The following is a 13080-nucleotide window of genomic DNA, read 5'->3' on the forward strand; positions in this document are numbered from 1 at the left end:
TGTAAATGTGATAGAAAAAAAATTCTAGAGCTTATTTTTTCCATGTGAGCTAAGATGAACTAAATGTTGGCAAAGTGCTTGGAAAGGTAGGGGTGGAGAGCAGATAAGCAAGGATCGCTCAGGAGGAATGGAAAGAGAAAAAGAGGGATTTGGGGGCACCTGGCCGGCTCAGTCAGAAGAGTAGGCCACTCTTGATCTCAGGGTCATTGGTTTGAGCTCCGTGTTGGGTATAGAGCTTCCTAAAACAAATGAACTTTAAAAAAAGGGATTTTTGTGTCACACAGTAAGCACACCATTTCAAAATCTTCACAAAGTACCTAGGTTCCTCTTTATGAGGTTTGCAGTTTCTTAATTCAAAGCATGACATAGATTGGAATTTTCCCCCTTACCTCCCTTGTTAGAACAGAAAGAAAACAACCATTGGTAATTTCAGATGGTTCCATTCGGAAAAATTTATCAGTAGACAGATGTATTTCCTTTAAGGAACACATTGGAAGAACAGGAGGACTAAGCCTGCAATAGATATGAGCCAACAGGAGATGGTTAGAATGACTTGTTTGCCAATCAAGAGAGACAGTAAATTGCGACAATTTTTCTTCTAGTATGTTTTCTAATCATTTAAGCACAAATCCCAAATAAGAATAAAATGCTGAATCAGAACAATATTATAAATTAAAAGCTCTATTTCATATTAGCTCATAATTTATTTTGCTTCCCAAGGTTTCCATCTTTAAACAACCATGCCAAGAATACCAGCCTTTCTACAAATTAAAATCTCTTCCACGTTGCTAATATTTTAACCAAAAGACTTCCATTATCAAAACAGGTAAATATGTATAGTAATCACAAAGATATAATAGAAAAAAACTTTTACTTTCACATGTTGTCAAAATACAAAAAGTATGACTTCCTTCTTTTGGTTACTTTTTGCACAATTACAATATAAAAATATAGCCTATCGTTTTAACTACATTATTCTTCCCAACCACTTTTTGAGTATTAGTGAATGTGTTACACAATGCTCAAGAAAGTGCATAACAAAGAAAAGATTTTGTGCCAGAAACATAAAAATCTCTAATCACTATTATGTGTAAAATAACATTTTGGTTTTTGTATTTACTTAATTTCTCATTCAGGAGTAAGTGGTTCATTCATAAAAAAATAATTCTTATATTCCCATACTTTTACAATTAAAATATATTTAATCAAAGCAATATTTTCCCATATAAATTAAAGTATCAGGAACTCTTTTGTTAATAATTTTGTATATTTTGAAATTTAACACCATTTTATTTTTTTCAAGTTTTTATTTAAATTCTAGTTAGTTAACCTACAGTGTAATCTTAGTATCAGGTATAGAATTTAGTGATTTAAAACCATTTTAAATGTATATTTATTCATTCACTATTTGCCTACTGTGTGCTAAGTACATAAATATTAATTCTCTTAAATAGTTTACAATTTAGTTGAAGAAACTAATCAGTTTATAATAATATAAAAAAGACCCAATAAGAATGCTGAGCCAAATAGAGGCAAAATCATGTAGGAATACAGAAAAAGGTACAATTAACTCCTGCCATGGGATATCAAATATGAAGATTCCACAGAAGTACCACCATTGGTGCTGTGTCTTGAAGAATGAGTAAGTTTCCAATCTGTAAAGAAAGTATTTCTAGGTAGAAGAAAGAACACGAACAAAAGCAAAGTGTCATAAAAATGTGTGTTTATACCCTACAACCCAGCAGTTGTGCTACTAGATATTTACCCAAAGGATACAAAAATACAGATTCAAAGGGATACATGCATCCTAATGTTTACAGCAGCATTATCAACAATAGCCAGAGCAAAGAGCCCAAATGTCCACTGACTGATGAGTGGATAAAGAGGATGTGGAATATGTACATAATGGAGTATTACTCAGCCATCAAAAAGAGTATGTTGTCATTTGCAGGGACATGGACGGAGTTGAAGTGTGTTATGCTAAGTGAAATAAGAGAAAGACAAATACCATATGATCTCACTCATATGTGGAATTTAAGAAAAAAAATAGATGAACATAATGGGAAGAGGGAAAAGAAAAAAAGGAGAGAGGCAAACAATCCATAAGAGACTCAACAATAGAGAACAAACTGAGTATTGATGGAGGGATGTGGGTGGGGGATAGGCTAGATGGGCGATGGGGATTAAGGAGGGCACTTGTTATGATGGACATTGGGTATTGCACGTAAGTGATAAATTGCTGAATTCTACTCCAGAAACCAGTACTGCACTGTATGTTGACTACCTAAAATTTAAATTAAAAAAATTAATTTTAAAAATGTGTTCAGGGTACAGCAAGTATTTCCATGTGGCTGGAACATAAGGTGAGTAAGGGGATGTAGAGGTCGCTTAGGATGCAAACAGACACAAGTGACTTCAAATGACATGCGAAAAGGTGGTGCAAATGGTGGTTCTTAATAAATGTTTATGCTGAACTAAGTTGAAATATAATAGCTGTGTAGGTTCCAAAGGCAAGAGTGTCAGCCACTCCTCTCACCAACCTTGTAACGAACAAACTGAATTTCTGAGGCCTATTCATATATATGCTCTACACAAATAGAAATCCTCAAAAAAAATCTATTTGCATAAGGTAAAGAATACTCTCTCTGAAAATAATGATTTCTTACCAGTTTGGAACATATTTAGTTCCAGAATGTAAATAAGAAGGTTGGGATTTTGTCAATCTTAATTTATAATATATTCCTAGCACCTAAAAGAATGCCTCGTACATAATATTCAGTAAATGTTTAATACCTATGGTATATTTTAGCTATATATGCTGTCTTTTTTTAATGGTAATAATAATCCTAATTAAGATTGGTCAAATTACCTTATAGGAATTGTCCCCACATAACAAAATTATTTCTGAACTCCAGCTTACAGGCCACGTCTTCAAATAATAAGATAACTTAATACCCAGTCTCACACATACCTGCTTTGGATAATCACAGTTGGGATTTGTGGAGTTGATATTTAGACGAGATTTGGGATTTAGAATTGATCCTAGAATGGGTGAAGGCTTGATGATATTGGGATGAGTTAGATGTATTTCATGCATGAGACAAACATCAATTTTAGGGAGCCACAGTAGACTGTTTGGGGTTGAATAGTGTCCCCCCAAAATTCATGTCCATCCAAAACCCAGAATCTGACCTTATTTTGGAAATGGAGTCTTTGCAGATATCATTTGTTGAGATGAGGTAATACCAAAGTAGAGTAGACCCTAAATTCAATATTGGTGTCCCTATAAGAAGGGAAGATACAGAGACACATAGGGTAAGAGGGCCATGTGGAGACAAAGATTAGAGTGACACAGCTACAAGCCAAGGACACCAAAGATTGTAACAAACAGAAGAAGCTAGGAGAGAGGCATAAAACAGATTCTCCCTCAGAGGCCACAGAAGCCAACCAATCCCACCAACACCTTGACATTCAGACTTTTGATCTCCAAAACTATTAGAGAATAAATTTCTCTTGTTATAAGTCACCAGGTTTGGGATAATTTGTTGTGGCAGTCCAGGAAAGTCAGACACATGGCAAAAGGAATTTTGGAGATATAATTAAGGTCTCAAATTAGTTAACCTTAAGCTATGCATATTATCAGAGTGGACCTGGCCTGATCACATGAGCCTTTTAAATCCAGGTCTACAGGAATTCTACAGAGTGGTAGGATCCTAGGTTCACCATGTCCCATGGATACAACTTAACAACTACCAAATCCTAAATGCCTCAGAAATCAATCTGAAGACTAGCAAAACAAACTCCACAACTAAGGTAGGGAAGAGACTACATCAAAGAATGTAGGAATTGTGGAGACTCAGCTTGGGAGAGAAATGGATTGTGGAACTACAGTGGGGAGAGAGCTGTGATCTCAGAGGAGGGTGAGAGACATACTAGCACACAGGGGAATACACAGAAAAGACAAATCCCTATAGCAATGGACTTGGAAAGTGAGAAGTGAGTTTTGTGAGTTCTTTTAACCAACAGGGCTTAAAGCCTGGAGTTTTAAAGGTCTGCATGCTTGGATCTGGGAGACCTCAGAGGACATTAGGACTGCTTTTGGAGAAAAGGCAGGCAAACAGCCTGCAGACATACAGTGCGGAAACACCAATCTGAAGAGTGCCTGGGACAGAGAATGGGGAGGTGAGGTTATTTACTCATCTTGGAGCATGTCCCAAAGAGGTAGCATTCAAAGGTGGCATCATTTCCCTTACTTGCCCTTCAGCATAAGCACAGGGCAGACACTTGCTATCTAACTTGCTTGTACCAAGCCCTGCCCCCTCACCCTCTGGAAAAAAATGCCCTTTCCCGTCACCCTTGGCTCCGTGTGATGGACCCTCATTACCAGAAGATTGGCCCAAACTTTGCCAGCATCGTATCTCCTGACCTGGGAGTTTTTGTGAGGCCTCAGTTCTGGTGACAGTGGAGACATGTCTCATTTCACAAGCAGACTAGTTAAAATGCACCATTGCATCCCTGTGGGCAGGGACCAAACACTGCCCACAACAGGCAAAGGGAACCTCTGAAAATGGCTGGCCTGAAGGATAAAGTGGCCAGGACACAACAGCAGAGCACACACTGGAGACACTCCCAGAAGTGCTAAGCCCTGGGAAAAAGAGGACACTACCTGCAGGGCTCTACAGGACCTTTTCTTCATAAAGCCATTACCCTCAAGAACAGGAGACATAACTTAGTTTCCTGGCACAGAGACTTAGACAAAATGAGAAGACAGAGGAATTTGTCCCAAATGAAAGAACAGGGCAAGGTCACAGCTGGAGATCTAAGTACAAATATAAGTAACATGCCTGATGGAGAATTTAAAGCAATGATTGTCCTTGAGAGGAGGCTTGGGGCCCTTGGTGCAAGCCAGGCAGTCCTGAGCCAGTGGCCTCAGATCTGTCTGAAGCAACAGTCACACTATGGTCCCACTGGTGCCATGTCATTCTGCAGCTCCTTTGGGGGTGAGGTTTTCCAGAACCACTTTGAGCCAGGTATCTATGTATATGCCAAGTGTGACTATGAGCTTTTCTTCAGCTGCTCAAAGTATGCACGTGTGGCTAGCTTTCAGTGAGACCACGCATGCTCATAGTGTGGCCAAGCATCAGAAGCACAATATACCTGAAGCCTTAAAAGTGTCCTGTGGCAGCTATGGCAATGGGCCCTGAGTTCCTGAATGGTGGCCCCAAGCCAGGACACTCCCACTTCTGAATACTTAGCTGCTCACTGAAGTTCAACCTGAAAAGCAAAGGAACTTCTGCCTCTCAGGAGCCACAGGGCGGGCATTTCATACCCATTCCAGCTGAAAACCGTGCTCTGTGGCCACACTCTAATGATCCCACCTTGGAACTGGAAGCCCAGACACTCAGACAGGGAAGAGGGCTAGCTTAAGAATCAGGAAGTTGTGGTTCTGCACAGGTTCTTCTTGGGAAAAGCACTAGTTTGCAACAGTGGCTCATATCCTGCCACCAGGATGGCCCCTGGAGGGCCCAGCTGTGGGTTTAACTTAGCCTCCTGCTCATGGGAGTCTCAAGCAGGTGGGCCCTAAGCCTATATTGTTTTGAATGATGATGCTTTCCCATTTTATCTTCTCCTCAGCCCACTATCCCCTCCTTGCCTGAACTCACCCCTATGGGACCTGATTTTGAGACAGCCTCCAGCCCTCACCAGCTGTTCCAGCATGGGTCACTACATGATTTGCTCTGGTTAAACCCTCCCAGGCAGAGTGGTGATGATCTTGGACCCACTGGGAGAGTGGGCCAAGGGGACAGACTTCTGGTCTCTCAGTTATAAGAAGAGAAATCCTGAACCCTGTTTCATGGTCTGTGGGGGTGCACCTTGCCTCACTCAGGCTTAGGGAAGTGGCTATTGCTCCATTACCTTGATTGCATAAGGCCAGGGCTGGGGAGCTCAAAGCCCACAGCTCACACCATCCCAGGAATCAGTGACTATACTATCTTGCACAGGCTTTGAAACTCTTGCCATCTGGGAAGGTGGGTGATGCTGAAGCCCCTTCCCACCTTAACTCTTCTGTGGAGTAATCAGGAGACCAATAAACAAATGGAACCCCAAAATAAAAAATAAAGTAAATAAAGCAATGATCATAAGGATACTCACTAGACAAGAAAAGAGGGGAAGACATTAGTGAGACCATTAACAGAGATAAGGAATAACATAGCAGAGATAAAGGGTTCAATAAATGAAATGAGAAACATGCTTGATGGAATGAACAGCAGGCTGGGAGAAGCATAGTAACAAAATAATGACCTAGAAGACAATAATGGGAAGTAAGCTGAACAAAAGAGAGAAAAAAAAATATGCAAAACAAGAATAGACTTAGGGAACTCAGTGACTCCATCAAACGTAATGGCATTCTTATTATAGGAGTCCCAGAAGAGGAAGAGAGAGAAAGGGGGCAGAAAATTGAAGAAATAAAAGCTAAAAACGTCACTAATCTGAAGGAAACAGATATCCAGATCTAGGAGGTACAGAGAACTCCCAACAAAATCAACAAAAGCAGGCAGCCCAGGTGGCTCAGCAGTTTAGTGCCACCTTCAGTCTAAGGCATGACCCTGGAGACCCAGGATCGAGTCCCACATCGGACTCCCTGTGAGGAGCCTGCTTCTCCCTCTGCCTGTGTCTCTGCCTCTCTTTCTCTCTGTGTCTCTCATGAATAAATAAATAAAATCTTTTTAAAAAAATCAACAAAAGCAGACCCACAGTAAGATATACTGTTTTTTAAATTTTATCTTAAGTAGGCTCCACACCCAGTATGGGGATGAAAATCACAACCCTGAGATCAAGAGTCTCATGCTCTACTGACAGAGCCAGCCAGGTGCCCTACCAAGACATACTATGATTAAGATGGCAAAATATAGTAATAAAGAAAAAAATATTAAAAGCAGCAGGACAAAAGAAGATAGTTACATACAATGGAACCCCCATAAAACTATCGATGGATTTTCCATTAGAAACTTTCCAAGCCAGAAAGAGGTGGCATGATATATTCAAAGTACTAAATGGGAAAAACTTGCAGGCAAGAATACTGTATCCAGCAAGGCTATAATTTGGAATAGGAGGGAGAAAGAATTTCAAAAAAAAAACCTAAGGGAGCTTGTGACCACTAAACTGCCTTACAAGAAATATTAAAGAGGACTTTGAGTGGAAAGAAAAGACCAAAAATGACAGTATGAAGGCAGGAAATAAAAGAGCAGCAAAAATGAATTCTTCTATAAAAAAATCAGTCAAGAAACTCACAAAATAGAAGGATATAAAGTATGCCACCATATACCTAAAACATGAGGAAGAGAAAAGAATGGGTTCAAACTTAGACAACTATCAACTTAATATAGACTGCTATATGCAGAAGTTATATACAAACCTAAGGGTAACCACAAATAAAACACTACTAATAAACAGGCAAAGAATAAAGAGAAAGAAATCCAAATATATCACTAAAGAAAACCAGCAATTCATGAAAGAGAGAACAAGGATGGATCAGAGGAAATCTTCAGAAACAACCACAAAACAAGTATTAAAATGGGAATACATATGTAGCTACATATGTAGCTATTATTTCTTCAATAATTACTTTGAATGTAAATGGACTAAATGCTCCAATCATAAGACATAGGGTGACAGAATGGATAAAAAAAAACAAGACCCATCTATATGCTGCCTACAAGAGACTCATTTCAGACCTAAACACATCCACAGATTGACAATGAGGGGAAGGGAAAGGGAAATATTTATCATGCAAAAGAAGGCCAGAATAGCAATACTTGTATCAGACAAAATAGACTTAAAAAAAAAAAAAAAAACCTGTAACAAGAGACAAAGAAGGACACTGTATAATGATAAAGGAAACAATCCAACAAAAAGATGTAACAATTGTAAATATTTATGCACCCAACATGGGAGCGCCCAAATACATAAAACAGTTTTTTTTTTAATTTTTATTTATTTATGATAGTCATACAGAGAGAGAGAGAGAAAGGCAGAGACACAGGCAGAGGGAGAAGCAGGCTCCATGCACCGGGAGCCTGATGTGGGATTCGATCCCGGGTCTCCAGGATCGCGCCCTGGGCCAAAGGCAGGCGCCAAACCGCTGCGCCACCCAGGGATCCCCACATAAAACAGTTAATAACCAATTTAAAGGAACTAATTCATAATAATACAATAATAGTAGGGACCTTAACACCCCATTTACATCAATGGAGAGATTATCTAAACAGAAAGTCAACAAGCAAACAATGGCTTTGAATGACACCCTGGACTAGATGGACTTAACAGATATATTCAGAACAGTCCACTCTAAAACAGAATACACATTCTTTTCAAGTGCACATGCAACATTTTCTGAATAGATCACATGTTAGGCTACAAAACAGGCCTCCACAAACTCAAAAACACTGAAATAATACCATGCATCTTTTCTGACCACTGCTATGAAACTAAAAGTCAACAAGAAGAAATCTGGAAAGACCACAAATACATGGAGGTTAAATCACATGCTACTAAATGATGAATGGTTCATCTAAGAAATGAAAGAAAAAATTAAACAGCACATGGAAAGAAATGAAAATGAAAACACAGTGGTTTGAAACCTTTGGGATGCAGCAAAAGCAGTTCTAAAAGGGAAGTTTATAGCAATACAGCTCTACCTCAAAAGCAAGAAAAATCTCAAATAAACAACTATCCTTACACCCAAAGGACCTAGAAAAAGAACAACAAACAAAACCTAAAACCAACTGAAGGAAGGAAATAATAAAGACTAGAGCAGAAATAAATGTTATAGAAACTAAAAACCAATAGAACAGATCAATGAAACCAGGAACTGATTCTCTGAAAAAAGAAATAAATAAAATTGATAGACCTCTAGCCAGAATTACCAAAGAAAAAAAGGAGAAAGGATCCATATAAATAAAATCACAAATGAGAGAGGAGATTTAATAACCAACACCACAGAAATACAACCAATTATAATAGGATATTATGAAAAACTATATGCCAACAAGTTGGACAATCTAGAAGAAATGAAAAAATTCCTAGAAACATATAACCTGAAACAAGAAGAAATAGAAAATTTGAACAGACCAATTACCAGCAAAGAAATTGAATCAATAATCAAAAAGTTCTCAACAAACGAAAGTCCAGGACCAGGTGGCTTCCCACAGGAATTCTGCCAAACATTTAAAGAAGAGTTAGTACCTATTCTTCTTAAATTATTTCAAAAAATAGGGGATCCCTGGGTGGCGCAGCGGTTTGGCGCCTGCCTTTGGCCCAGGGCGCGATCCTGGAGACCCGGGATCGAGTCCCATGTCAGGCTCCTGGTGCATGGAGCCTGCTTCTCCCTCCGCCTGTGTCTCTGCCTCTCTCTCTCTCTGTGTGTGACTATCATAAATAAATAAAAAATTTAAAAAAAAATTATTTCAAAAAATAAAAGAGGAAGGAGAACTTCCAAACTCATTCTATGAGTCCAGCATTACACTGATGCCAAAACCATGTAAAGATGCCACAGAAAAACAAAACTAGAGGCCAGTATCTCTGAGGAACAGAGATGCAAAATTCTCAACAAAATACTAGCAAATCAAATCCAATAATACATTTAAGAAATCATTCACCATGATCTGATGTATTTATTCCTGGGTGATAAGAGTGGTTCAAAATTCCCAAATCAATCAATGTGAAACATCATATCAATAGAAAAAAGGATAAGAACCATATGATCATTTCAGTAGATTCAGAAAAAACATTTGAAGGGTGCCTGGGTGGCTTAGTCAGTTAAGCATCTGACTCTCCATCTCAGCTCAGGTCTTGATCTCAAGGTTGTGAGTTCAGACCCCATGTTGGGCTCCACACTGGCTGTGAGCCTACTTAATAAATAAATAAATAAATAAATAAATAAATAAATAAGCATTTGCAGAATACAACATCCATTCATGATAAAAACCCTCAAAACCCTCAACAAAGTAGGTTTGGAGGGAACATACCTCAACATAATAAAGGCCATATATCAAAGACCCATAGATAATATCATCCTTAGTGGGGGAAAAACTGAGAATCTTTCTTTTTCCCCAAGGTCAGAAATAAGACAAGGATGTACATTCTCACCACTTTCATTCAACATAGTACTGGAAGCCCTAGCCCCAGCAATCAGAGAACAACAACAACAACAACAACATAAAAGGCATCTAAATCAGCAGAGAAGAAGTAAAACTTTCACTATTTGCAAATAACATACTACTATGTATAGGAAACCCATAGGACTCCACTAAAAAACTGCTAAAACTGATTCATGAATTCAGCAAAGTTGCAGGATGCAAATCAAGATACAGGAATCTGTTGCATTTCTATACGCCAATAATTAAGTAGCAGAAAGAGAAATTAAAAAAACAATCCCATTTACAATTGCACCAAAAATAATGCCTAGGTATAAACCCAAAGAGGTAAAAGACCTGTATTCTAAAAACTATAAAACACTGATAAAAAAAAAATTGAAGATGACATAAAGAAATGCAAAGATATTCTATGCTCAAGAATTGTGAGAATTGTTAAATATTGTTAAAATGTCTATACTACCCAAAGCAATCCACACATTTAATGCAATATCTATCAAAATACCACCAGCATTTGTCATAGAACTAGAACAAACAATCCTTAAATTTGTAGGGAACCACAAAAGACCCCAAACAGCCACAGCAATCTTTAAAAAAAAGCAAAGATGGGATGCCTGGGTGGCTCAGTGGTTGAGCGTCTGCCTTTGGCCCAGGGCATGATCCTAGAGTCCTGGGATCGAGTCCCACATCGGGCTCCATGCAGGGAGCCTGCTTCTCCTCTCTCTGCCTGTGTCTCTGCCTCTCTCTCTCTGTGTCTCGTGAATAAATAAATAAAATCTTAAGAAAAAAAAAAAAAAAGCAAAGCTGGAGGCATCACAATTCCAGACTTCAATATGTATTTCAAAGCTGTGGTGATCAAAATAGTATAGTACTGGCACAAAAACAGATACATAGATCAACAGAACAGAATAGAAAATACAGAAATAAACCCACAATTATATGGACAATTTATCTTTGACAAAGCAGGAAAGAATATCCAATGGGAAAAAGACAGTCTCTTTAACAAATAGTGTTGGGAAAACTGGACAGCCACATGCAAAAGAATGAAATTGGATAACTTTTTTACATCATACACAAAAATAAGTACAAAGTAGATTAAAGACCCATCTGTGAGACCTGAAACCATAAGAATCTTAGTAAAGAGCATAGGCACTAATTTCTCTGACATCAGGTGTAGCAAGTTTTTTCTAAATAGATCCCCTAAGTCAAGGAAAGCAAAAGCAAAAATAAGCTATTGGGATTACATTAAAATAAAAAGCTTCTGCACAGCAAAGGAAACAATCAACATAACTAAAAGGCGACCTGAGGAATGGGAGATGATATTTGCAAATGACATATCCAGTAAAGGGTTAGTATCCAAGATTATATAAAGAACTTATAAAACCCAACACCCCAAATCTGAATAATACAATTTAAAAATGGGCAGAAGACAAGAAAAGACATTTCTCCAAAGAAGACATCCATATGGCCAACAGACACATGAAAAGATGGTCATCATCACTTATCATCAGGGAAATGCAAATCAAAACTACAATGAGATAGCACATCAACCATTCAAAATGGCTAAAAATCAACAACACAAGAAACAAGTGTTGGCGAGAATATGGAGAAAAAGGAATACTCATGCACTGTTGGTGGAAAAAGCAAACCAGGCAGCTGGGGTGGCTCAGCGGTTTAGCACTGCCTTCAGCCCAGGGCGTGATCCTGGAGACCCAGGATCGAGTCCCATGTTGGGCTTCCTGCATGGAGCCTGCTTCTCCCTCTGCCTGTGTCTCTGCGTCTCTCATGAATAAATAAATAAAATCTTTTTTAAAATAAAGAAAAAGAAAACTGATGCAGACACTGGAAAAGTGGCTTTTGAGGATCCTCAAAAAGTTAAAAATAGAACTACCCTAGGATGAAGCAATCTCACTACTTGGTATTTACCCAAAGAATACAAAAACACTAATTCCAAGGGATACAGTGCACCCCTCTATTTATAGGAGCACTATTTACAATAGCCAAAATATGGAAACAATTCAAGTGTCCATTGCTTGAGGAATGGATACAGAAGCTACACACACACACACACACACACACACACACACAAACAATGGAATATTATTCAGTCATAAAAAAGAATGAAATCTTGCCATTGGCAATGACATGGATAGAGCTAAAGAGTATAATGCTAAGTGAAATAAGTCAGTCAGAGAAAGACAAATGCCATACAAATTCACTCGTATGTGGAATTGAAGAAACAAAACAAGCAAGCAAAGGGAAAAAGAAAGGCAAGCCAAGAAACAGACTCTTAAGTATAGTGAACAAACTGGTGGTTACCAGAGGGGAGGTGAGTGGGGGGTTAGGGGAAATAGTGAAGGGGATTAAGAGTACACTTGTCATGATGTTCACTGAGTAAGGTATAGAATTGTTCAATCACTCTCATATATCTGAAATGAATATAGCATTGTATGTTTACTATACTGGAATTAAAATTTTTAAATATTTAAGAGATAATCTAAAAACTATTTGTATTTTATATGAAAAAGTTAATATATGTAATATACAATAAAACATATAAAAAGAAGAAAAAGATGAATAATACAGTTGAAAAAATGGTAAAGAACACAAGCAGACAACTTGCAAATTAATAGCAATAATCATAACAATGAACATTTATTGAACATTTATGTATCAATATATTAATATATTCAATCTCCATAATGATCCATTAGGTAGATAATATGGTAACCCATGTTACAGCTACTTCTCCTTCTTCTCCTTTCACAACACCTTTCTCACACAACAAAAATAGGCACCTATCTCATCATAGTGCACTGTCCCAGGATGTTAAAATCTCTAGGGGGCTAACAAAAAGACAACTCAAGACTGGTTTTCCTCTCCCATGGCAAAACAGAGTTTAGGTAAGAAATCTTGAAGAGGGTGC

The 13080-nt window shown here is 38.1% G+C and overlaps 1 protein-coding gene and 1 pseudogene across 1 annotated transcript in view; one reads left to right on the forward strand and one right to left on the reverse strand.

Annotated features, from left to right (window-relative positions):
• Positions 1 to 13080, reverse strand: part of NSUN7 (NOP2/Sun RNA methyltransferase family member 7) — a 55524-nt gene that overhangs the window by 2433 nt on the left and 40011 nt on the right. The window contains exon 11 of the mRNA XM_041752052.1: positions 390 to 513. Within this exon, the coding sequence (XP_041607986.1) occupies positions 390 to 513 (124 nt within the window). The remainder of the gene's footprint in view (positions 1 to 389; positions 514 to 13080) is intronic.
• LOC121489437 lies at positions 4976 to 5427 on the forward strand (annotated as a pseudogene).

The sequence above is a fragment of the Vulpes lagopus genome, chromosome 4 (genome assembly GCF_018345385.1).
Source record: "Vulpes lagopus strain Blue_001 chromosome 4, ASM1834538v1, whole genome shotgun sequence".
In the NCBI taxonomy this organism is placed as follows: domain Eukaryota; kingdom Metazoa; phylum Chordata; class Mammalia; order Carnivora; family Canidae; genus Vulpes; species Vulpes lagopus.